The sequence below is a fragment of the Ambystoma mexicanum genome, chromosome 7q (genome assembly GCF_040938575.1).
Source record: "Ambystoma mexicanum isolate Mex_15411 chromosome 7q, UKY_AmexF1_1, whole genome shotgun sequence".
Lineage (NCBI taxonomy): Eukaryota > Metazoa > Chordata > Amphibia > Caudata > Ambystomatidae > Ambystoma > Ambystoma mexicanum.
Window position 1 is genome coordinate 1064349966 of NC_090941.1, and position 27062 is coordinate 1064377027.

The window sequence follows — 27062 nt, forward strand, 5'->3', positions numbered from 1 at the left end:
GGATTTGAGAAGCTATAGATGCTTGAATCGACAAGTACGCAAGCTAAGAATGCACATGTAACAACAGGGGCTGGGGGGGTAAAAGTAGTCTGGGAAAAATTGATTGGGTAGCTGTTCTCTCAGCCCTGCAACATCAAGGGAACGTGGGACATTGGGGCTCAAGAGAGTATAGGTCGAGTTAGGCTAGGGAAATTGGAAGAAGTATTGACCATAAAAAGCCTCACCCTGGTAACATGGAACATCAGGGGTTTTGATAAACGAACTCATGACTTGAATTTGATGGAAAGTCTAAAGGACTGTGCTATCGTATGCTTGCAGGAAACATGTGCTATGGAAGTTTGGAATGGTTATGTATGTTTTCAACAACAGGCAATTAGACAAAATGCTGGTCGGCCCTCAGGGGGTCTATGCATTTGTGTCAAGCAGGGGGCGAGAATTAAGGAAAAAATGATGTCAAGTGAACATACAGGTATTGTGGGGTAGTGTTGGAGGTGGGAACGAATCTTGGTTATAAAAACATCTTTTGATCAATGTGTACTGGCTTCCCCCCCATTGCAAAATAGCTGTTATGTTGGGGATATCGGAAAAACTGTTGGTAACCATTAAGATAGAACTGCCGGATTCGGAAGTGATAATGGTGGGAGATTTTAATTCGCACTGCTTGCCTCGGTCTGTAGCGTTGGCCAAAGAATGGGATTCTACAAGCCTGTATTCACAATTACAAATTGAACAAGGTAGATACTGGGGGGAGTTTTGGGAGGGTTGGGGCCTATACATGCTTAATGGACACACTGTGGGAGATATGCCTGTGAAACTCACCTGGCATAGAAAATAATCTTGTTCTTGGTTGGACTATGTGGTGGTTTTGAGGGGCGTACGTTGGGTAATAAACTCCCTGCAGTTAATTAGTAGCTGGGTGAGAGATCATGAAATAGTCTGAACTTTAATCTTAAAATCCCAAATTCAAATACAACTAGTAAAAACATAGTAATAAACAGCCATAAGAACAGGGTTAGTTGGAACCAGGAAAGTATGAAGACCCTTAAGGGGCTGATGAGAGAAATTTGGGATACTACCACACTGCCGAATAAAATGAATGAATTGAGAGTGGAGAACTTCCCTAGATTCATTAAAGAAAAGGTGGGCAATTGCATCAGGGACAAGGTAAGGGGAACGCGTTCTAACCGTCCTCACTTTTATGTGAAGGAGGACCAATTGAGGAAAAGGGAGATGTGTAGGAAGATTAAGGAAGTAAGTATGGGTTTCCTAGCTGAGATTGCAAAGATCTCCCTCAATAAAGAAAGAAATGCAAGCCTATAAAATGTGTCTTATTAAGTAGTAGCCCGTCCAATCTTCATCTGGGGAGCGGGGTGGGTGAAGGAGCCCCCTCTACTTGATAAACGCCACACAATGGAAGTCTACTGCATCACCAGTCTTGTAATGGTGACTTAGCTCAACGGGTAGCAAATACCACGAGATGTACAGGAAGTGCTAAGCAACCCGGAATCCTGATGGCACCTCATCGCTAGTTAACTGTGTCCGTTCTTATTCGGGGTATTTGAGCTAAGTCACATCACAAGATTGGTGATGCAGTAGACTGTGTGGAGTTTATTCAGTAGAGGGGCCTCTTTCACCCCCCAGGTGAAGATTGGACGGGGCTACTACTTAATAAGACACATCACACACATGTTTGTGTATTCTAAAAATTACTTATCCTCCTGATGAAGGCTGCTCACTTATGACAGTGCAGTTGGTGACAAGAGGGCCGAAACACACTGTATCGACCTTCCTATACAGCGACCACCAGCACTGCTTTAACTAGGACAGGCCCTAAACAACAAAGAAAATGAACTGGAAATAAGACACTGTAATATCAGTGTGCAGATTATGTGTCTAAAAAAGTTATATGTTGTGATTTGTATATGAAATATTGTGTGGAGGCCCCTTTTGTGTCTGGGCAAATGAATGTGTATAAATGAATTGTATACAAATGTGTTCCTTTTAAGAGAGATTAATACAAGATTTGTTGGTACTAAAAAATAAAACAAATGTTTTCATGAAAAAAATAAAAAAGAGGGGAGTGTGACAAAATATAGCCTTGACAATTTTCGCTGTGTATCTACAGCATTAATGGACATAGAAAGCAAAGTATTTGCAAGATGTCTTTTGAAAGCAATAGAAGAGTGGTGTAGAGATACACAGAGACTCCCCAAATTCCAGACAGGCACTACGGGGACTACGGGTACAGAAGCGGTCTGCTTATTCAATCATTAATTGATGAGGCATGTAGGGAAGGAAAGGACCCCATGTATGTGGCAAGTGTAGAGTTGAGCCTGGCATTCGACACAGTCGATAGAGCAAGACTCCCAGTAAAGCTTTCTAAGTGGGGGATACCTGCATACGTACCAGAGATTCTGATCGAACTGCATAGGGTTACAGTGATAAAAGTAAGGTTTAATATGAATGGAGATGTCTCTAAATCTATAACCACAAATCTGGGACTGAGGGGTGTGTCTTGGCCCTAATCCTTTTCAATTTATACATCTCGGATCTTGGCGATCATTTGAAAGAAACCTCTTGTCGCCCCTACGATAAATGATGAAAGGTGCTTCTGGTGGCTTACGCAGACGATATCTTGCTCATAGATAGAACACCAGTAGTCTGGAAAGATTTCTCGCACGTCTTGTAGGCTATGCCTCACTGAATATCTTAATTCTCCACCCAGAAAATCCAACATAATGTGTTACAAAGGAAGGAAATATAAACCTGTTGACTTCCAGTGGTTGATTGGTGGTACTCCAGTGTCGGTTGGTTTCTCAGTGAAATATCTGGGGTATGGACATACTAGGCCAAAAGAGTACAATAATCTCAAGAGGGACTTGTGGGCAAAGGGCGTCAATTGGCGGCCCAAATGCCCTATATGGGGGGAAAAAAGCATCGTCAATTCACGTTTCTACCACTCCTGCAATTTTACAGATCCAAGGTGATCCCCGTGATATTATAAGGCTTGGAAATTGGCCGTTGGGTCGAGAATTTGGAATTACACAAACTAGAAGGGATGATTGTAAGGGCAGCATTATAGTTGCCTAATTGTGTACCCTTTGGACCCTCCTACTATAAAGGAAATTATTGATGGGTGAAAGAAATTCCTTGTATGGACTAATGGGTCTGCAAATTGAGAATGGAAGGGGCGGGGGACTTTTGGCTTTTCAAGGCTAATTGTCAATCCATCTTGCAACACTATAAGGTGCAAATAGAATTATTATTCGCAAATCCGGGAAAAGTAAAAATCTAAATGTTAGAGAAAGACTGAATATGGATAGGCAAAGCTAGGACCAGGTATGGCTTATATAAGGAAATAAGAATGGACCCATAAAAAAGGCAAACTCTTTTGAAATACCTTAAACAGTGTCTGGATAGACGTTACAGAGACATATTCATGAGGTTTAGATTTAATCTATTGCACATGGGTGAGGTACTATCAATTCCAGGCTAAAGGGGGAGTGCAATGTGTAGGTTTTGCAGATATTCTTTTGAAACATTAAAACATTTAATGATTTCTTGTCTGTTAATGCAGAAGACCAGGGAAGAACCCCTTAGCAGATTTGTTTATGATATTGGTTCTCTGAACTGTAACATTTTTTGGAGGTATATCTTACAAGGCACTGCATCGATTTTATCAATTGGCGTAGTTCAATTTTTAAAGAAAGCAATGATTGAATAACATTTTAAAATGAAGTGTCTTATAAGGTGGAGGATTTCTTAATTATGAGTTGCGACAAGTTGGATTGCAGACATTTTGTTTTAACTAATAATTTATTTCCTCTTTTTTCACTTGAATGTATTTTTAGTGGTAAGAAATTGAATTATGAAATGTATTTATGTAGTGTAGAAGGTTTTTGAATAAAACCAATTTACAATTAAAAATAAAAGTGATTTGGTGGGTAGTGATACCTGGCATCCTGGCCAACAATCCTCCAGAATCAACTTTATTTTTGTAGCTGAAAACCTGTTTGAGAACTGCCAGTGGTTTGAGGTCCAAGACCGAACGCCAAGTGACCATTGTATACTTTGGGCCTCCTTTGTGGTACCACATATTCTTTGAAGTAGATTATTTTGCCTGCAGGTTTTTGAATTAAACATGCAGTACAAGCATTTTCAGAAATGATTAAAAAAAGGGCTGGGTGAGCTCTGGGGAAACAATAAGATATGAAACTTGAATGCCAGCTAACTTCCTGGCGTATATTTACATATTTTTAATTTATAGTGAAACAAACCCTTTTTAGTTTTGCATAGACCAAAGTTATTTAATAAGTAGATTCAGTGCCTGAAACAAGAAATGAGGCGTAACATTAGAAAATGTAAAAAAGAACAAGGAGATAGTAGGATAAAAATGATTCTTATGAAACATGTAGCAACGATATAAAAAGAAAGTTAAGTCCTGTTTCTCGGCAGTCTGCCAATTAGAGGGAGACACTGTGTTAAAAAGCCTATTGAATTATTATTTTTTTTTCTTTTTTTGTGTTAACTGAATTAACAGTTTTAACAAAAGATCACATTGTTTGATTGGTTTGGAGGTGGTGATTCCTCATTTTTTCTTGATATGTGTTCCAATTTACTAGGGATAAGTCCTTTAAAGCCTATTGAATACATCTGATGCTACCTATTGGGGATAGGTAAATTCAAAAAGCAATTTCCAAATGAATACTCAGACCGTCTCCATTTCGGAAACTAAATGAGTCGATCATTTCGAAACATCTGCCCCAACCAATATAGATAAACGATTTGTCACCCAAACAGAGGACTGGAATATCGCGTTTGACACCTTAGATATTGAACTCATGATTGGAAAAAAAAAGTGGGTTCAGGGCTCTGGGATCCAACAGACTCTGTAACCTAGTGTTAAAAGCTGATAATCATAATCTCAAGAGCTAAGAGTGTGGGCAGAACAAAGTGGAGTTATAAAAGCAAATCAAATTGTTTTTAGGGTAGAGGTGGGCATTACATTGGCTGTTCGAGTTATAGACCACATACAACTAGCATGTGTACTGAATCCTATAGGGGTCATCACTGATTCCCCAGTGATGATGTCCTCCCACATGGCCAGGCGATGGCAGCCACTACGTGATCCTTAACCTGGTGGTGGTATTATGAGGGGGTATCATATGGGAGGTGACAACTATCGGGAGGAGGTGATGACTACTGCATTAGGAGAGACGCAGTATTCTCCCAATCCCCCCTTATGAAGAAAACCCTATGACACCTAGGATTCTGATGGCATACTGTCATTATGCACAGAATACCATTCACAACTCATATATACATAACACACACATAACATTTCCTGTCTCTGATGTTTTTGTGCTAACCAAAAATCCTATGGACTCCAACTCCCATAAAGCCTCAAGTTCTGAGACAAAGAAGAGAAAGAAGCAGTTCATATGAATCAAGGAAACACTAAGCTGAACATGCAGGCTAGTTGTATTGAGGCCCAACTGTGTGGTACATTTACAAATCGGGTCCGCATCGGAAGAACAGAGAGAGCAGAACGGTTGAAGGAGGAGGCAGAAACACAGGAGAAGGCAGCAGCACGGGAACAGACCATTCTGGGGAAAGCAAGTGCTTTCAGACTGCTGCTTGCAAGCAGTACTTACTGGTAAGGTGCAAGGCCACAGAGGACGCTACAGGCACCGCGGTAGACCCGCTCAGGATCCGGCAGCAACAGCAAAGCTACCGGGAGCGCCCTCATATACATAAGCAACAGGCTTACCGTTGGGCGAACGCAGAGCCGGCAGGATAGCTGAGAGAAGGTCTGCAGAAAGGAGAACACTGTCCCAAAGTGAAAGCTTCACAGCAGCAATGTGCCACGGGTTGGTAAGGCTGCCAGACACTGGTGAGTCTGCCCAGAGATGTTGGGGACCCCGGGGCATAGCGACAGGCATGTGGGCCATTAAGAACTTATTTGGAATACCAACCAAGTAGAAAACAAATCCAGAACTTGAACAAGTCTCCACATATGCTATGTTATGTTTTTTTTGCATTTGTATAGCGCCTTATGTATCATTGGTATGATCTCAAAGCGCTGGTAGGTTGAACGCCCTCGGGAACCGCAGTTCAAGTCAGTTGAGAGAGAGAGAGAGAGTCGTAAAGTGCGTGGGTACACCAGGTATGTGTGCAGCTGGTGTGGTTGTTGCATGATAGCTGCTTCTTAGCAGTAAGTGTGGTGCTGAGGAGATCAGTTGAATGTGTTAAGTTTGGTGGGTTGACATACAGACTGAGTTATGGCTGCGTTAGGCCTGAGGAGACACCTAAGCTAGCCGGTGTGTGCTAGCTAGCTGTGTTTTATTAGGATGATGGGTGGTTTCATGGGTCATGTTAGTATGTGAAGAGCTTTACCGAATGTGTCATAGTGAGAAATTAATGTGGAGAAAGTTGGAACGAATAGTACCTCTAGCCAAGAAAGTATAGACAGCAAAGCAATAAAACTTTTCTATACTGAAAGACAGTGAGAACATTAAAATAAGTCCTGGTGAAAGAAGCACATCAGGCGGTAAGCATTTGGGGATAAGATACCTGGCAAAGAAGCATACTAGGGGATTTGCAAGCCCCAGAAAGTGATTCCTGGTAGGGGAGTACTCAAGGTAACCCATTTGAAATACACAGAGGAATAAGACATTAATTTATTTATTGCCTTTATAATACGCCCAAACCCATGTGTGTCACGGCGTAGTTACAGACATCTTTTTATGAATGAACTTAATTCCAATCAGTGCGTTAAACAATAAGTACAGTGTAAGTAAGTACAGTTGCAATCCAACAGATAGTGCTAGGTGCAATATTAACATTTGCAGAGAAGGTTCATAATGCATAAAATGCGATAGAGACAGAGACTGATGGGAAGGTAACCATGGGAGTGTCGGTTGGTAGACTAGTATTTATTAAATAACCACGTTTTTAGGGATTTCTTGAAGCAGTGGTGAGAAGACTCCAGTCTGGTTTGTAGCGTGAGAGTATTCCAAATTTTGGATGCCATTACTGGAAAGCTACTTCCCCCTGCTCTAGAGCATTTGAAGCGTGGGGTAGAGAGGTGATGTTTGCTATATCTGAGTGTTCTGGAGGTCTTATTCAGTGTTAGTGTTGTTGAGGTAACTAGGTGCTTTTTTTGCTAGGCATTTGTGGGTGACACATAATGTTTTGTGAATGATTCTAGCTTTTATGGGTAGCCAGTGAGCTTCTCTCCTGATGATGGAGATGGGGTCTGATTTTTCTTTTTGGAGTCCAAGGGATGCTTGCAGATCTTTATTTTATCAACAGTTGCAATTTAGCGAGGTTGGCATCACAGGTACCTAACATAAGTATATTGCAATAGTCCAGCTTTGTTAGGATGAGAGCCCTAGCTAGGGTGGTGCAGTTATTTGGCGTGAGAAATTGTCTACTTAAGGCAATTAATTTAGCGGTGTAGGAAATGGCTGAGGATAGGACATTCACATGTTTGGACATTGTGAGGTTGGCATCTAGGTACCTCCTAGCGTTTTGTCTTGTTTTATCACTGGGATGGGGGTACCATCAATGTTGATTGCTGAGTAGTCAGGCTGTAGAGAATTAATTGTGGCTTGGGAGCCCACATTGAGTAGCTCCATTGTGAGCAGATACTTGGAAGGAGAGTATACCAGGGGTCTGATAAACCTACTAAAGACTTCCTGGCAGGGGAGTATACAAGGTTCTTCGTAAGAAGTGGTTGCTTGACAGACACTTTTGCTTTCCTTAGAAAGTGGTTGCTTGAAAGAGACACTTTTATAATCTTTAAAGAGTCATTGTTTGAAAGATATATATAAGGGGAGATGTTGGACCTGATGGTATTCCTAGGTCGCAAATAGTAGTACCTAAAAGTCATAAAACAATTGTTTTAGAAATTGCTCATTCACATCTGACATGTGAGCATCTAGGAACAATTAAAACCCAAGCCCAAATTCTATTTCCCAGGGATATGTGCCAATATAAAGAATTGTGTCAGTACTTGTGCCCTTTACCAGAAAATGAGTACCCAAGTACCTCCCTCAGCTCCCTTACAACTCTTAGCTATCATAGATAGCTTACCAACAGCACTAAATAAACTGAACCCCGAATACTCGTACTTCATCATCAACGGTATCCCAGTCCCAGTCTTGCCTTCTGTCAAAACGCTTGCAGTCTATCTGGATGCCTCACTAACACTAACCAGACAAGTCAACGCCATCGCCTCCTCAGCTGCATACTCCACCAAACTCCTAAATGCCTCAAGACCCTTCCTATCGCCAGACAGCTACCTGACGACCACACGCACCATGGTGGGTGCAAGGTTAGACTACTGCAATGCTCTATTTACCGGTACCTCAGCCCACAATCTAAAACAAACTGCAAACCATCCAAAATAATGCCCTAAGAGCTGCCCTCAACCTCCCCAGCACTGAACACATATCAGCTGCCCGTGATACACACAAAGACTGGTTGAACCGACATTCAAACATGCCAAAGCAGGTGGCTCAAGCTTCCCAGTCATGGCAGCGAAGCAATGGAACTCCCTCCCACTCAAACTCGGATCAGAAGACCCCTACTGGGCTTTCCGCAAAGCCATCAAAACCTGGCTTTTCACTTAACCCTCCTTGATTCATGCATCCAACCACATCCCGACCTCTGTAGCCGTATGCATGTGTTCCTATGACTATTGTATTTACTTCTATGACTGTATGCAACACTGTAACTATGTTTACCATCTATTGTGCCCAAGGGCCTCTTGCAACTGGTTCTCCCCCGCGGCCTAATTCCAGAGGGCTTGTGCGCGCTATACAAAAGAAGAAGAAAAATAATATATGCATACCTTTTTCACGTATAGGTATGGGTATAGTTGGACCCTTACAACTATTGAAGTTTGGAAACTGATACGTATTAGTGATACTGGACTACACAACCTGTTATTGAAGCTTTTCCCTTGCGGAATAATGCCTCACAACACATTTAATTTCCTTTTTTTCAAGGGTTGGTTTCCTGAAAGAGATCTTGACCGATCAAGGGTTTACTTTGAGTAAACTCATGTCTAAGGTGAAGGAGATTCTTCAGATCAAAACTTTGCGTACTTCTATCTATCAGCCCCAAACTGATGGTTTGGTTGAACGATTCAATAAGACCATAAAACACATTTTTAAAGAAAAGTGGGTGGAAATAATTGGGATGTTATGACACCATTGGCCTTTTTTGCCATTAGAAAAACTTCACAATCTTCCACAGGGTTCTCCCCATTTGAATAACTATATGGTAAAGAACCCGGAGATGTTTTAGATATGTTAGGGGAAACGTGGGAAGAATCAGAGAAAGCCTCTATACCGTTATCCCAAACTGCTCAACAGTTGAAAGAACGTATGGCATCTATTCCATCCATAGTACAGACTAATATGACTAGAACTCAGGAACAAGAGAAGTATCATGATAAGAAAGCTGTGTTAAGATATTTTTCTATTGTTCAGAAGGTCTTAGTCCTCCTTCCCTCTTCAGAAAATAAAATGCTCTCATTGGCATGGTCCCTATGAGATTATAAAACAAACAGGGCCTTCTAACTATCATGTTAAAAAATGTAAACTCACATCTATCATGTACATCTTCTCAAAGAATGGCAAGACAATCCTGTCAAAGGCACTTCAGTGATGTGAACTAGCCTTGTTATCTGATGAAAATGACACCAATGCTTTAATCCATCCAGATATGGCAGAAATTCAAAAACAAGATGCAATGGATCTTTTAGAACAGTTCCCTGATGTTTATAGAACAGAACCATGAATAGTGAAAGGGGTGTATCATTATATCAGTACCCCTCCAGGAAATGTTATTCATTTAAAACCTTATTGAATACCTGAGAGTAGAAATAATATAATTCAAGAAGAGTTGGAAACCATGTTAAAGGGCAATCTCAAAGCCCATGGTCTTCCCCTATTGTGCTGGTGTAACGCTCACCTAGTATCCACGGGGACGTCACTCAGCCTGTTCTGACCTCTTACGACCTCAAACCCTTCCCTGGAGTCTACTCGACTGGAGACTGGGCCTGAAACACAGGATTGGTAGAGTTTAACTCCCTATTGTCTCTGTGTGCTTCAACCCCTTCTTCCCCGGGGTCCAACCCTTCCCTTTGATCCACAGCTCACCTTGTTTTCTTGGAAAGTGTGCTCTCCATCCTGCTTTCAGCGCAGGGGCGCGTTGATTGATGCAGGCTTGTTGCTGCCTGGTTACTTCACTGGCAAGAGTCTGACAGGTAAGTATAATGAGTCTTTTTAACAGTTCTCTAACTTCGTTCCTTTCCTTCCTTAGATGATGGCCGGCGTACGGGGATGGCGACGTGCTGCTGAGATGAGTAGCGCTGAAGGTGAGTGAGAGCGCGATGCAACCCTTTCGTATTGAACCCGAGTTCTTTTTCTGTGTCTTTTAGGTGCCGCGACGTTTTCAGCGTGGATGCCGGTTATGAAGAAGAAATGCGGTTAGTAAGCGTGGTATGCGGCGCTTCTAGATCTTTCTACGCTAACCTGGAGTGTCGTTTGAAGCTCATACAGTCTTTAAAAGTAAGCGAAGATTTGCTGAATGCTTGCTAATGCCTTTTTTCTATTCTTTTCCCTTTTCCTTAGGAAGCGGCGTGCTGGGATGGGAATGACACCACCGAAGATGCCCGCAGAACAGAAGGAGCGATGAATGATGGGCAGAAGCGCCGCAAGGTAAGGCTGTTCCTAACGGTGTTCTTGTTCTTGCAGGAGCTGAGCGCAGAAGAAAGATGCAGGCCTACTGGAGACTGATCCGAACATGGTGAGTGTCACGCTGCAGGTGCAGAAAACACAAAGCATGTTTCTCAGCCTGGGCATGGCTTAAATAGTCTCTGGGTATCCCAGGTGTCTCTGGGCTGAACCACACCCAAAAGACTAGACTGCACATGCAGTTTTGGGAACCGAAATATGTGGGGGCATCCATCTTGTCCCCATCAATGCACTACAAGTCCAATCCCCAATGTTATCCTATGGGAGTGAGTGAGTCTGGTGCCACAAGCGCCAAGTCTGACTCCAAGTGGGTCTTTGAGGGATGGAGAGACCCTTGAGGTCCATGTAGGTGATTGTGGCCTGGCTCCAGCCTGACATCTTGAAGGGCTGGGGACATGAGGGGCAGGAATCATGACAGCTGGTAGCTAAACCAGATCAATCGTGGAGATTTTGCATTGATTTTTAGAAAAGTCAATGAGGTTTCCTAATTTGACAGTTATCCCATGCCTAGAATTGATGATCTTATTGACAGGTTGGGAACTGCAGTGTATATCTCCAGGATTGATCTGACTAAGGGATATTTGCAAGTTCCAGTTAATCCCGTAGATAAGCCAAAAACTGCTTTTTCCACTCCCATAGTTATTTTTCAATTTAAAATCCTGCCTTTTCATTTACATGTTGCACCAGATACCTTTCAGAGGTTGATGGATCAAATTCTTCAACCCTATGCTTCCTTTTGTGGAGCATATATTGAGGATATTATCAAGAGCAAATCTTGGAGAGAACATATGTACCATCTATATTTGGTTACTGGAACCCTGTGAAAAGCAGGATTTACTGCAAATCCAAAGAAATGTCGTCTCGCTAGATCTGCAGTAAAATATCTTGTTTTATTTTTGTAGGGAATGGTCTAGTTCAACCCCAAACTGAAAAGGTAAAAGCAATGAAAGAAACCGCTCCTCCAAAGACAAAGAAAGAGTTGAGAACCTTTTTAGGGTTAGTTGGATATTATAGACGGTTTATTCCTATTTTCTCGTCTTAACCTCTCCTCTGACAGATAAACTCAGAAAATCAAATGGCGTCCTGAAGATCCATTATGTTTTGACAAACAAACATATTTTGTGCAGTGAACCTGTTTTGAAAAAGGGAGAAATCAATCGGGAGTTCATCCTGCAAACGGATGCCTCGCATACAGGTCTAGGTGCAGTTCTGTCAGAGTCATCATGGTATAGAATATCCTCTATGTAAGCAGGAAGTTATTACCCCGAAAGAAGAATTATGCGTCTCTTGAACTTGCAGCCCTGGCCATTACCCACCTCCAATATGAATTGACTGGTAGAAGGTTCCGATTTGTCACAGACCATGCCCCATTAGCTTGGTTGAGCCATCGCAAGGACACTAATGCGTGTGCTGGTTTCTTGTTTCACGACGGAACTTCAGAAAGGAAAAGAGCATGTAAGGGCATGTGATGAATCCTACTGCAGTTTTCCAGCCCTCTTCTTTTTTTTACAGGTTAATGGGCTTGTAAATCAGATTTAACTAGCATCATGGGATGTTCAAGGAGTTAAGGGATGTTTATACTGCCTTACTCTTGTTTGCCGATTGGTGCGGTAAAGATGGACAAAAGAAAAGTGGGGCTAAGCAAGTTGCTTGCTGCCTTTATCCATTTCTTCAACAATTGTGGCCTTATTGCCAACTTGTCAAAATCATAAATTATGTGTCTGGATCAGAGAAAAAGTATGACGCTGGAGTACCACATAAATGTTGTGCTCCTGGAAAGGGGCGGTCATATGTCTACATTGGGTTTGTTTTTCATATTACTTCTACAATATCCAGTATGCAGATCCAAATGAAGCAATCTTCCAGGGCATAAACAGTCTTATATAGGAGTCTGGGCAGCACCTTCTCTGAAATGGTGAGGAAAGTGCATGTTGCCAGGACACTAACTCGTTAGACTGGGCATAGGTCTGGGGCCTGATTCTGGGTAAGCATTTTGAGGCAATTGAGAAGAGATTTCTGAAAAAGATCTTTGGGAGACCCGAGTTCCACTGCCAATTAATTTGTGCGTAATGGGGCCCGTATAAATTGGATCTCCCTTAAGATGTTATTGAGGTTGCATTAGCATGGCTGTCGATATGGAAGACGCCAAGGCGGTCACTATGCACAGACATCAATGAAGAGATGTATGCCATTCATAGTCATGAGATAATACCATTTTAGTGATATGGTGAAGGTTTTGTACAAGTTAGGAAAACAGACCTGGTAAAGGGGACCTACCTCTGTTCTTGTCCAGCCGAAGAAGATTTTAAAAGCAACTGCGCTGCCAGAACTCAGAAAGTCTGTTTGGCCGAGGCTGTTCAGATGTCCTCAGTAGTAACGTTCTAGGATCTAGTGTAGGTGGAAAGACCCTCCCTTACTTGTAAGTGATCCAGGATAAAATGCACAGGAACCTGAAACCTTAAAAATAATCTCTCAAGATGGGTGTTCTTGGGATGGGTGAGGATGTAACCCACTTCCTCTTTTTGTGCCCCTGTTACAGGACCCTATGTAAGTTATGGCTAATCCATGTTACACAGGACCTTTATGCTAATTGTAGAGATGTTAATGTTAAAGGTATTTGTACCGTGCACCGTCACCACTGGTGTGGTCCCCAGGCGCTCTTGCATATCTGAAAGAGGAGGGGTGGGGGGTTAGTAGGGTGTAGTGGGAATAGGAGAGTGAGATTTGTGATGTTCTGTTGGCAGCTTCAGTTCGGTTTTCACTGTTCGCTGAGCATGAGTGCAGTTATCAGGTCGGTAAGAATTCCCATGTGCTTTATGTGTTGTCTGTTGTTGCATTCTGGTGAAGTACATGCGGATTGCTGTGCAGAGAAGTGGTTGTATTGGTTTCTGTGTGAGAAGTGTATGTGGAAAGATGAGGTTTCTTTATAGTTGAGGTTAGGTAAAAAAAAAGGTTGCTCCACATCTATGGTTATCCTGTGAGTTTGGTATTGTAGTTTGTCTGTCTAGTTTGCAGGTATGATGGGGAAGCAATTTTCCTCTGTGCTACTTTTGTGGTTTATGTACCTGGTTCAAGCCAGCGTGTTAGCCCACCCCGTTTTTGGCTCTCCTTAATTTAGAGGATTCTCGTCCCATCCTGCCCATTCCGTGTTGGTGGTCCTTACCTGCCTATGTTTCCTGTGTGGACTTAACGGTATGTGGACATGGCGTCCTCCCCCTGCTATCCTGGTCCCTCCTTGCCCATTCCCAGGTGGGATCTTGACCTACCTAAGTTTCCTCTTTGGTATGGCGGTCTGCGGTAATGGCAGTTAGGGAGGATGGGCTCCCTCTCTGGATTCTGGTTTCTTACTGCGTATATGCTTCCTAGTCGTTTCCTTCTGGTTCTGGGTTAAAGAGCCAAGTTTTGAGTAGTTTTCTGAATTGAAGATGATCCCTTGTGTTACATATATTTGTGGTAGCTCATTCCAGGTTATTGGTGCCAGGTGAATGAAAGATGATCCTCTGAATTTTCTTTTGTTGTACGGTTTTGGTTCTAGACGGATGTCGTTGCTTGATCTGAGTGGTTTGGTTGGCCGATAGACGTTTTTCTCTTTTAGGAACTCTGCTACTTGGCGGTGGATTGCTATGTGCTTTATGCACATTGATTTGAACTTCATTCGCTGTTTTATTGGTAGCCCGTGTAGCATTTTCAGTGCTGGTGTAATGTGTTCTCATCGTGGTAGTTTAAGCAGGTGTCATGCCGCAGAGTTTTGGATGCGCTGGAGTTTTTTAAATAATCGTTGTGGCATTTTTAGGTATGGGCTTTTGGCGTAGTCAAGTCTGGGCATGATGAGAGCGATGATGGTGAATGTTTTGTGAGGGAAAGAGAGGAATGGTAGGATCATTTTTACTGCGTGTAGAGGAAGGAGCATTTCTTGATTATAGCGTTTACTTGTGGCTCTAGCGTTAGTTCATTATCCATAAGAAATCTCAGGTTCTTTACTATCGTTGATGGAGCTGGTGCTGTACCAAGTTCCGTCGGCCATGGGATGTAGTGATTGTGATTGTTTTCTCCGCTTTTGGATATGATCATTTTTTCTATTTTGCCTGGGTTGAGTTTGAGGTTGTTAGAGTTCATCCAGCTGTAGAGTTCTTGTAGGCAGCATTCCAGTGTTGTGTTTTCTTTTTGTCTGTATTTTGTAGACTATTTGTGTGTCGTCCGCATAGTTGTAGCATGTGAGGCTGTGTCTTTTAATGAGCTTCATTAGTGGAGCCAGGCATATGTTGAACAGCAACAGGGAAAAAGATGATCTTTGTGGTCCTGCACAGGTGGATTCTCTTTAGGTGGTTTTGAAAGGTTTGATCCATATGGTTTCTGTTCTGTTTGTTAGGAAGGATTTAATCCACAGAAGGGCTAGGTCATTGATTCCTATTTCTTCCAATCTCCCGATGAGTATGTCGTGGTTGGCTGTGTCAAATGCTGCAGAGAGATCCAAAAGTATTAGAGCTGTGCTTTTGTCCCAGTCTGCATTCACCTTTAGATCGTCCCAGATTGAAAGCAGTGCCGTTTCCGTTCTGTAATTTAAAATCAAAAAGGTTACAAAAGATTCCTAGTTTGACGCCGGGGAATAAGATACCAATGCTGGAGAACTGGAGTTTATATGTAAGCAACGTTCTCCTTATACGGGATGACCATTATTCTAATTTTAGAGATTGTGTAATTTTGCGATCTAATTTAGATGATCAATCCCGGTTATTGTAAATTGCAGACTTCATGACAAAGGCAGTGGCATGTGGAACCAGGTTATTGAATATAAGTGTATAATGATATGGGGATTGCTCGTTGAAGTGTAAGTGGTTGCTACATGTGAATTAAGATTGATGATCCTTATTTTAAAGTGTCTAGGGTTAAGATGACAGGATTTGTTGGACTGTTTATTAAGTTTTGTATAGTCCATTTCATAAACCCCCTACCATCCCCTTTTCCCTGTCTCTTGTCAGCTATACCCCCCACCCACCTGTTACTACCCTCTCGAAGGGGTGGGGGAGGGGTGTACACTCTTGTCTCCTAACCCCTTTGCACTCTAGCCTCCCCTTGTCCGATTTGCTGTCTTCTCCATCTTATTCCCAACCTCCCCAGAGCTTCTCGTATTTCTGCAGACATCCCCTATTCCTATACACCCCCTGATAGCATCTCTGTATGGCATCCATTCCCGACCGCCGGGCTCCCAATGTCGGGGCCTCCTGTCCCATCCACTTCTCCGCTATAGCGCGTTTAGCCACTATGCATGCTATGTTAGGACCTGATGTATTTTTATGTGATGTAATTACTCCCCTCTCTATCATGTGTTTTAATGTTTTTTATGTGTATGGTTTTATGCAATGTTAATTCTGAAATAAACGCGATACTGATGATGATGGTTTGCCACAGACATTTGTGTTCAGCCCGCAGGGCACAGATTAAAATCCATTTCATTGTCCCTTCTGAGATCAATGAATTGAATACCCTGAAATCGGGTAATAACACCACGTATTACAGCGCTTGGAACCAGGAGGAATCTGGAGTGAAGCTCTATAATAAATGTGATGATATAGCTTCCAATGTAATAACACATATCCACATATAGCCAGGTTCTTCACCTCATTCATGAATTGTGATGGTGCATCTTCTGATCTTATTGCTCATATATATGTGCCTTTTGAGCTCAAGTGGTCTATTTTTGTGTAGCATAATAGCCTTTGGCAGATAATCCAGTGTCACGTTATGTCTCCTGGGGAATGTGTTAGTGGCCCATTCAGTCTTCCTACAGATAGCCATGTTTCTTTGTATCGAGGGGGATTATTTTCTTATTTTCGCACACAATCCTATTGCAGGTATCTCACAGTGTCTGTCTGTATTGGAGACGGAGGGTAATGAGGATTGGTGTAACGTACAATGTGGATTTGTCAGTCTTTTAGGGTCTGTGGCATGTTGGCCTCTTCTTGGATTTTTTTAAATAGTAAGCATTATTGTTTGAATGCGCAGTGAAAGAACACCATGTCAATCGAGTGTCCATGATTTTCCTCTGCCAGAATTGGACACCTTTCTGTCAATTACTGCTGACGAACGCTGAAGCTATTAAGCCTAATGTTTGGAAAGACTAAGCAGATATCGAACAGCACAGCACAGACCCATGAGTAAACTAAGATTAGGGTTGGTATGCACAAAGACCCTGACGTTCATTACTGCCCCAAAGTGATCATTAAGTCCATTTCACTGGTTATTTTCAGACGCAAGGTTTTTCCTGTACTTATATAATTGGTCCAGCCACCTGCCCGTGGTTAGGACTTGAATGCGAACAATATGTTTTACGCAAGGCAGGCAATTGCCTGCAAATTCATAGTCCATCTTGGAATGCTTTTGTATCTCTGTACGAAGCACACTTTCTGACAGTGATGATGAGGAAGTCTTAAGAAGCTACCTTTCACTCTTCCCAACAACCCATTGTGCTTGCTAGTGTGTGCTTTGTAGCCCAGCACAGAGGTCCTTAATGTGTCCTTTGCACTGTTTTTATGTACCCAGCTGTGTATGGTGTCCCTGAGTCTCTTCAAAACTCTCCTGAATTTGAATTGTGAAGATGTTTTGCTGCAGCTCGTGCTCAGGTAAGTCACTATTATTTCTGGATAGTTTGAAATATTCCATTTCCTCACAGATTAGATGTTTTTACCTGGAGTCATTGCACCGAACAGGGATGAACAGTAAGGTGATGTACCTGCGGTAGTGTGACAATGTAGAATCGGGTTGTGGCAGGATGTGTGCATATGGGATGTGAATAGAGGCACTGAAAGAGAGCATGTAAAGTTTGATTTTAGAAGCAATGGTATTATCAGATCCCTAAGGAGGTGACAAAAGTAGCAACAGAGCCAGCTGTAGAGAAGTAGGCAGCATCCATTTTCAAAATGTTCTGTGAACCTTTTGCCTGTGCCTGGAGTAGACCTGCACAAAGTCCCCCACAAAGGAAATACACTGATGTTGCGTACTTTTAATTGTAAATGGGCATGAGAAAATGTACATTTGTTTTTGGGGAGCATGCAATTTTGCGTTGGAGTACACATATGCTCAGACAGAAACAAAGATATTGCAGTAGGTGCACATATTTTTCCAATTTTCTTCCAAAATGATTGTTTTTTTGTGCGACGCCTGAGCATTTAACACTGACTTTGCTGCTGTATAGGTCTCAAAGATGCACATAAAAGTGTGGGTAGAGGTGCTAAAAAGACTGTGATGAGTCAGAACTGCGAGATGGGCAAGTAGATGGAGTTTTCTCACAAGTATTAATTTTATTAAATAATAAGGGTGAGACAAATACCTATATTTCCGTAACCTGACAAGGATTTCCCTACTTGTCAAACTAAAGGACCTAAAGTCCAACTCACCTGTATTTCCTTGCATCTCCTTTGGATCTGCTGCTTCTGTTTCTGCAGCCGCTGAGATTTCCTTGGCACATGACAGCTACGTTTAAACTCCTGCTGCTCGCGCTTCTTATAAATGGAGCCTTCCCTGCTACGCACGCACTCCGATGAATGCCACAAACCGAAGTAGTGTGCATTCTCTCTCCCTCGGGACAGCTGGCTCTTCTACCGCTTCCCGAAGCACGTGCTCTGCATCTTACAGGATTCCCGACTTCTGCCACTTCCTCGGCACAGCGCCCTGATGTCAATACATCATCGGCTCCGTCTTCTGCTTCTTCCAATTGCTTCTGCTGCTCCAACTGCTCTCTGATGACCTGCACCTGAAGGGCCTTTAAGGTCCCGCTCACGTGTGTCTCATTACACTAGACCACTCACTACTGTTTGATAACTCTGGATCCGTCTTCCTCGTTTCTGAACTAAAAGCACCATGGGCCTTGAAGTCTGTGATGTTTTTATTCATTTTAAGACTGTTTAATTAACTTTAACTTTGACTCTAGGACTTTTGTAGTCTCTGGAACTCTGACTAGAATTAAGGGCTCTGACCCCAAGACTTGCATACTTTCCCACTTAGAGTTTTGCTGACACTGCAACCATCTTAGTCTGAGGGGTTCTAGTCTAAGGGATTGGGATTAGGGACTGGCATTGATTACCTCCTAGTCCAATGGGCTTGGACTCAGACACCCCCCTAGTCTAAAGGGCTTTGCGCCTTAGAACCCATAATCTGAAAGGCTTTTTGATCTAGTGACAGAGCCTCTGACTTGGATACCCTTCTATTCCAGTTGGCCCTTATTCTGAAATGGTTTTGGCTGATGCGCTCTGACTACGTGACCCTCTGTGGATCTCTTCTACTAGTGTTCTTCAGACTGACACCTGTGAGAAACCTGAAGGTCTCTCACCCACTAGTCCCCAGGGATCTGTCATCCAGGAGGCCAGCACACGGCCATCGCTTTTGGATCCAGTTCCTGGGGGTGGACCAGTGCGGGAGGATCACCTGGATGAGGGGTTTTCGGGGAGTGGAAGTGGGACACTGGATGGCGAGAGGCGGCATCCCCTTCCCTGTAACACCTTTTCCACATCCTACCAGGTAGGATACCTAGGAACTCAATCCCCCACCCCTTTTCCCAACACAAACACTTCTCACGGACAGTTCCCCGTGAGCGACAACTGACTAACACCAGAGCCGTATACCTAACATGTCCCAACACCACTGTCAGGCAAGGTCAGGCAATTACGGATCATTTTACACACCTGACTTCAATCACACTTCCCCACACGGATAAAAGGTGGGGCATGAAAGCACACTCTGAACGAGACAAAACACACAAAGAAACAGCAGTTCCAAGATGGCAGTTTAATACAAGGAGAAAGATGACCAGACCAACGTTGCAAGAAAGGAAGCACCCCTGACCTATAAAGACAGTTACTTTCAAGAGCCTTGGAAAGTAAGATAGTGAAGACCTGGAACTAAGGCTGATCAAACCTGTACAGTGTGTCGGAGGTACCCAAGGCTCTCCTGTGTCGATAACCAAGGCGGGGAGGAGTGATTGCCACTGTGGTACTGTCCTTGGCTCCTACAACAAAGCAGTGCCCGAAAAGGCAACACAGCCGGTGAGTCGGATAGACTGATACCAAACCAGCTTGTGTTTTGAACCAAGGTTGCAAGCGGCAACATTACATAAAGGGAACAGTGTGTGGAACGTTCGGAATGAGCGAACCGGCTGCAATTGAAAGCCAAAAAGAATTACTTGAACTTTATAATTGAACTGTGGGAAAAACCAAGAAAAGATACCATACACCGAGTGGTCCGACACCACGTGGGTGCTCATTCGAAAGTCTCTGTTAGGTATCCAACTGAAGCTGAGTGTGAAAGAAATATTGAGATCGAAGTGATCATGCAACGGATCAAATTCGAAAGTCTTCGATAGTTTAAAGTAAATCCAATTGGTCCGAGCCCGGCTGAGGTAGACTAATTGTACCTTGTTTTGGATGGGGATCTAAGCCCGGAAGAGGGGGATCCAGGGTGTACCCCCAAATTGAATACTGTGAATACTGAAAAGACCATTTGCGTGTCTTTTTTGGTACAGCAGGCCCTCTGCGTTAGGAGACTTATGAGAAGTAAAGAGACTTGGGGCCTCATTACGAGGTGGACGGAATGGGTTTAACGGCGCCGGTAATGGTGCTGGTGCCGGTAAACCCATTCCGCCCTATTACGAGGTTCCCTTCGGGACCCGCTCTGAACGTCTGGTCAGACCAGACGTCCTTTGCGGGTCCTGCAAGGGGACCAGGTAGCTAATAACGGGCTCGTTATTAACGGGCAAGTTATTAGCTCCCTCCCCATTGAGCCCTATGGCAGCCAGGCCCTTATTAAGGGCCTCTGGGTCGCAGAAACCTGTTGAATCCCCTGCTAAAAGGTCTCACCCTGGTGAACCACCGCAAGATCCAACTACGATTGAACTATATGACCCGGACACAGATCATGAAAACCTCTTTGACCAACAAGCCGCAGACCCTTATTATAGAGATAATAAGGAGGAGGGTGACCCTGATACAGACATGTACATCATAGGCTCACCAGTGCATCAAGACCCCCCCTATTGTACATTCACCCATGGACAATAAACCTCTTCTTAACGAGGTACTTATCAAAGCGGCAGAGCATTTTCAAATAGCTACCCAAGAGGATCCACAAAACAAAGATTTTGTGGACGAAATCTAGGGAGACAAGGAGGTGGTTACTCAGTTTATTCCACTTCTAAAGTCAGTCCAGCGGAAGGTACAACCCTTGCTGGAGACACCCAATCAGACGAAGGTCGTAAACCCACGCATACAGAAACCTATCAGACCTGCTGTACATTAGGGGCCAGCTAAATCCTGACTCGCTAGTTTGTTTGTTTGTTTGTTTGTTTGTTTGGAATTTATTGTGCGCACCAGACCCTGGAGTATAAGGGCGCAAAAGTAAGAATATATACAGCTTAGAGCATAAGTTACAGGTTACAGTTACAAGTTACAGACATTAGCGGTTACAGAAATTACCAGTTACAGGTGCAAGTTTTCAATTGGCAGTTGCTGTCGTTAGCCAGTTAATTACAATTTGCCTGAATTTGGAGAAGGAGTGTTCTAGCCTCGCAGTAGTGGGTAATTCGTTCCACAGTTGAGCAGCTTTGACTGGGAAGCTAGCTCCGCCTATGGTGGTCAGTTTAAAGCGTGGTACTTGTAGGCGATTGGTGTAAGCAAGTCTGGTTTGTCTTGTGGGGTGTGTTCTGGTGAATCTGTCCTTAAGGTATTGTGGGGCTTTGTTGTGTAGGGATTTGTATGTGAGAGATGCAGTTTTGAGTCTGATTTTCTCGAGGGTGGAGAGCCATTTGTGTTTCCTTCTTATTGCTGTAATGTGTTCTCTCCTGGGGACGTTCAATGCCGCTCGGAGGGCCTTGTTTTGCTGTATCTGTATTTTGTTTATGATAGATTTATTGGCTCCTATGTACAGTGCGTTACAATAATCAAGTTTAGAAATGATGAGGGCTCTGGCTAATGTTAGACAGCTGTGCTGGGAAAGGAATTGTTTTCCTGCTCTAATGAGCTTACATGTGTAGGCTGTCGAGGAAGCTAGGGAGTTTACCTGTTTGGAAAATGATAGGGTAGAATCAAGGTATATCCCTAATGTTTTAACTTCTTTGGCAACTTGTATGCAGTTCCCATCTATGATAAAGGAAGAGTAGTTTGTGCTTAGTTTTTTGATGAGGGGTGCGGTGCCTAGGATAAGAAGCTCAGTTTTATCATCGTTCAGGCATAGGCCATGGGTTGCCATCCATGCCTGAACGATGCTGTATATTTTGTTCACCATTGCTAGATCTTTTTCGTAAACCCCTGTGAGTGGGAGGAGGATCTGGGTATCGTCAGCGTAGTTGGTATACGTGATACCCAGAAGGTCCAAATCATCAAACAGGGGCTTAGTGAATATGTTATATAGCGTTGGTGAAACGCATGATCCCTGTGGCACACCGCAGGTAATAGGGATGGGGTCTGCAGCTGCTATAGGTGAGAAAACCCTCATGGTGCGATCACTGAGGAAGGATTGTATCCATGCTATAGCCTCAGTGGAGAAGTGTGCTGCTGAATCTAGGTGGTTACATAGGATTTTATGGTCCACTAAATCAAAAGCGGCCGATAGGTCTAGTAGTAGTAGGAGGAGTGCTGGTTTACCAGAATCTCTTACTTTGTCTATTTGGGCTTTCAGGTCAATCAATGCAGTTTCTGTGCCGTGAAGAGGGCGGAAGCCAGATTGTCGGGAGCCTAGTAGTTGATTTTGTTCCAGGAAACTCTGGATTTGTATATATGCCACCTTATCCAGTATCTTCAGAAGGAATGGTACCGTAGTAATAGGTCTATAGTTAGTGGGTATGGTGGGGTCTAGAGTAGCCTTTTTTAAGAGTGGGAGCACCCAGGACTCTTTTAAGTTACTGGGGATAATGCCTGTGGTAAAGGAGGCATTAATTAACTTGGTGATAAATGGTGCTAGATCTCGTGCGGCATCTTTGATGAGTTGTGCTGGACATGAGTCTCCTTTGCAGTTGGACGGTTTTAGACCGAGTATTACTTTCTCTACTTCTAGTATGGAGACTTTGGAGAAGTGGAATTGCGTAGTGGGTTTGGAGTTAGGAAGTGTCTTGGTAGGCGGTAATCTATTGGGTGCTAGGGTCTCACGTTTTAGTTCTATTTTCTTTTGGAGGTTTCGGACTTTGTTAGAGAGGGCTTGCTGGATTTCGGAGCACCACTTTTTATCTTTAAGACAGTTGTCTTGAGGTGTTATTGGGTTTTCCAGTTCTCTGAGTATGGCGAACAGTTCTTTAGTACTTGATTTGGCTTGTGTGATTCTGTTATTGTAGGTCTCTTGTTTAGCTAAGATGATTTCTTTTTTGTAATGAGAAGAGATTTTAGCTAATTTCAGTTTATTTTCTGGGCTGGGGTTAATTTTCCATGTATTTTCCCATTTCCTTTTTTCTAATCTCAGATTTTTTAAGAGAGGGGTGAACCAGTTGTTCAAGTGGTTCTTTGGCTTGCTATTTCTGAGCTTGAGTGGTGCGATGTTGTCAAGAGTTATGTTCATGATATTGTTAAATTCTTCCACTAGGCTATTAGGGTTGAGGCTGTCAGGTAGAGCGTCCAAAGTGGGCATGATGCCGGGGAGTAGTTTGTCTAATGTCATGTTTTTTTTGTTTCTGGTAAGTGCAGGAGGTGCACATGGTTGTTGCAGTTTAGGGGTGGCAGTGTCCAAGGAGAATGAGATTAGATGGTGGTCTGACCAGATTTGGGGTGAGATGGTGAGAGTGTCTATATTGCAGTTGTGGTCAGCAATCCAATCAAGGGTTCTCCCTTTGGTATGGGTGGGCTCAAGCACTCTTTGTGTGTAGCCCAGTTCTGTTAGTGTGTTGGAGGCTGCTGTGGCTTGTAAGTCGTTGATATCATTAAAGCCAATATTAAGGTCGCCTAATAATATTGATTGAGTAGTATCTTTAAGGTTTTCTGATAGGATGGTGGTTAAGTCTTCTATGAAGTTCTTGATTGGACCTGGAGGTCTGTATATCAAGTGAATGTTAAGGGTTTGTGAGTTAGCTGTAGGTGTCTTGGTGGACATTATCTCACAGGATTCAATGATTGGTGAGGGGGTGAGTCTCATCTGGAGTTTAGTTTTGACGATGATGGCTAGTCCTCCACCTCGAGTTACTACAACACGAAAAAGAGCAGGTACTCCCCTAGCTGCCTTGTCAGCCTACACCACCTCCCTCATGGTGGAGGGTGCCTGTCATTAAAGCATTCATGGAGGGGGTAAAGAGACTGCACCCTCCAATTTCTAATCCGCCGCCAGGATGTGATCTCAATGTTGTTCTCCCTAAGCTCATGGGACCTCCTTTCGAGCCGATGCAAAAGTGTAGTCTTAAACACCTAATTTACAAAACTGCCTTCTTAGTGGCTATTACTTCCATAAGAAGAGAGTGAAATACAAGCTTTGTCAGTGCAGGATACTTTCTTTGTTATACACAAGGATAAGCTGGTTTTAGGTGCACATCCTAGGTTCTCCCCTAAATTCATCTCGTAAACCAGTCTATTGAGCTAAGGGCCTTCTTTCAGAACCGCACCAGCTCAGCTGAGGTAAAAATCCACACACTAGATGTGAGGAGGGCGGCCCTTTACTATGTACACAAGACCAGACCGCTAAGGAAAACAGACCAACTGTTTGTCTCCATAGCTACAGGCAGAGAAGGAGACCACATTTCCAAAAATACCATCTCCAGATGGATAGTCAGATGTATACAATTGTGCTATTCATTATCAAACAAAACTCTGCCTTTCACACTGAGAGCTCACTCCACAAGGAGCACACGAGCCACCCAGGCTTTCATTGCAAATGTCCCTCTAGACAATTTGCTAAGCAGCTACATGGAGCTCAATACACACTTTCACTCAGCATTACTGAATTGACACTCATTCCAAGACAGATACACAGGTGGGACAAGCTGTTCGCACATGAACCTTCTCACATCCCACCACCTTCTACTAACACTGCTCGCTAATCTATGCAGAGCATGTGATCTAAGCAGATTCCACAAGCCTCAGAAGACCTACCGTAACCAGAATACCATGGGAAAAGGCGAAGAAGGGTCAAAGTGTTCATACAGAGGTCTTGTAAAATCTTCTTTACCATCGAAAGTCTTTCACCTACAGATAATTGTGAACGAGAGGGAAATGAATCCCGCTTGGTGAAACTAGCGCATGAACTGTGTGTTGTAAAGGTTGGCAAGAGTGAAACCGGCGGAGGGATGCTAATGAGAAGGGGCAAAGTCTAAAGTTGATGGTGAACTGTTCGGTAATAGTTGGCAAGTGTCAACCCGTCAGAGGGATGCTAACAAAAAGGGGAGATGCCTGAAGTCCCTATGAACAGTGTGTTGACAGGAGTGAACCAACCGAGGGATGTCCACAGTGAACTGTTTTGCAAAAGGTGGCCAGAACGAACCCGGCAGAGTGTGGCCGACAAACTGGGGTGAACCTTGAGGAACTGTTTAAACCAACATTAAGATTAACGGGGGTGGGAGGGGTAAGAAAAGTCATAGTGAACCCAAAGGAGGGGGAGGCAGATGTCTAAAGGAGTCCGAACCCAGCAGAGGGAGATCCAGGGGTTGGAAAACCATCACCCCAACGTTCATTTGGAAAGGAACTATTTGTTTTGTTGAAACCATCAGGCCCTCGAAGGCAGGAGACTTTTTATTAAAAGGAGACTTAACCATTGAAGAAACCCGATAGCTGGTACGGAACTGTCGATTCGTGCTGGGAAAGCTCGAGTGTGTGCTGCTTTTTTAGTATAGGCCTTTTACTTTGACAAGACGCCACAAGAACTGCCTTATTTTTCATTTGATGGTCGAAGCTTGCTCCCATCTTAGATTTAGGTTGAGGTTAGGCGTTTTTCCACCCTGTATTTACAGTTCAATAAACACCTTTAAACTGTGGTCGCTTGTGTCTGTCTTTACTATTGCCACCATGAGTTTGTTACACCGCCCATTGACTACTCAAGGGCTGACTAATGCCTCTGGCCATTCCCACCCAGTTGCTACCCCTCCCCACCCCAAATATCTCCCCATGGGTACTCTTTGAGCTCGCTCAAGGCAAGCCTTACCATCAAACTTTGCACTGGAAGTGCCTGCCAGAGCGGACTTCCGAGAGTTAATGACTTAATTGGAGTTTTAAATGCGCTACTGGTGTAGTATAAATGTCTTAACCAGATCTGGCTTCAGCCACTCTTATTTATGCGCACTATGCATGTCCTCCACTGAAGCCTTGTTAAAACAAGCATTGGCAAAGCCAACAGTTTTGCCTTGTGTATTAGTATTAGGCATTCACCAGGCACTGCTATTGGGTGTCCATGTACCGCACCATTTTGCATTGCACCTACTACCATCAACAGCCAGTTAAAACCACTATGACATTGCCTGGCAATTGCCTTTCCCATGCGTACACAAACACCATGTTAGACAGTTGTTCTGAAGTCCAACTAAGTGCTTAGTAAAACCATTCAACTGAGGCAGTACAAGACTCCACTCTTAGAATAAGGCTGTACCACCTGAGTTCAGGGTAGCGTAAACAGAGCAGCCAGGCTTATCTTAGGGGGGGAGAGAGGGCTGTTGAATCAGTACACCTATCCAAACTCCTTGAGTGCCTTGTTAATTCACAAATCTCATCATTCGTATCTAGCCTATCCCTCCTTCCTCCGACTCAGTCTGGTTTCCGCACCCACTATTCAACTGAAACAGCCCTTACCTACATATTTAATTTTCTTCTCACTGCTTGCTACTCCAAACACTCATCTATTCTTATTTTACTTGATCTCTCCGCTGCCTTTGACACTGTAGATCATTCTTTGCTCCTGGACTCTCTCTCCTCCCTTGGTCTGAGTGTGTCTGTTCTATCGTGGTTTTCCTCTTACCTATCCATCCATTCCTTTGCTGTCTCTTGGGGCCGCAACATTCTCCTTTCGTCCATGGCGTTCCTCAAAGTTCAGTCCTTGGCCCCTTTCTATTTTCCTTATATACTTCCTTTCTTGCCCCCATTATCTCATCCTTTGGAGTGTCACACCACTTCTACGCTGAAGACACCCATCTCTTTCTATCCTTCTCGTCCTTCTCCTCGGATATTCACCAGACTCTCTCACACTGCCTCACTGCCATCAAGTCTTGGATGACCTCTCACTTCCTCACTCTCAATGCCGAAAAAGCGGATGTCCTATTCATTCCCGCAAACACTCTCATCTCCAATCTCCTCCTTCTTCCATCTATTTTCCTCCCTCCTGTCTCTCAATCTATCCCTCTGCCTGCAA

At 43.5% G+C, this 27062-nt stretch overlaps 1 protein-coding gene across 4 annotated transcripts in view; it reads left to right on the top strand.

Moving 5' to 3' along the window:
* The window catches only part of FHIP1B (FHF complex subunit HOOK interacting protein 1B), an 889991-nt gene that overhangs the window by 633347 nt on the left and 229582 nt on the right, over positions 1–27062 (top strand). For all 4 annotated transcript variants that reach the window (XM_069640430.1, XM_069640429.1, XM_069640431.1 and 1 more), the window contains one exon: positions 17310–17389. In XM_069640430.1, coding sequence (XP_069496531.1) covers positions 17310–17389 — 80 coding nt within the window. The remainder of the gene's footprint in view (positions 1–17309; positions 17390–27062) is intronic.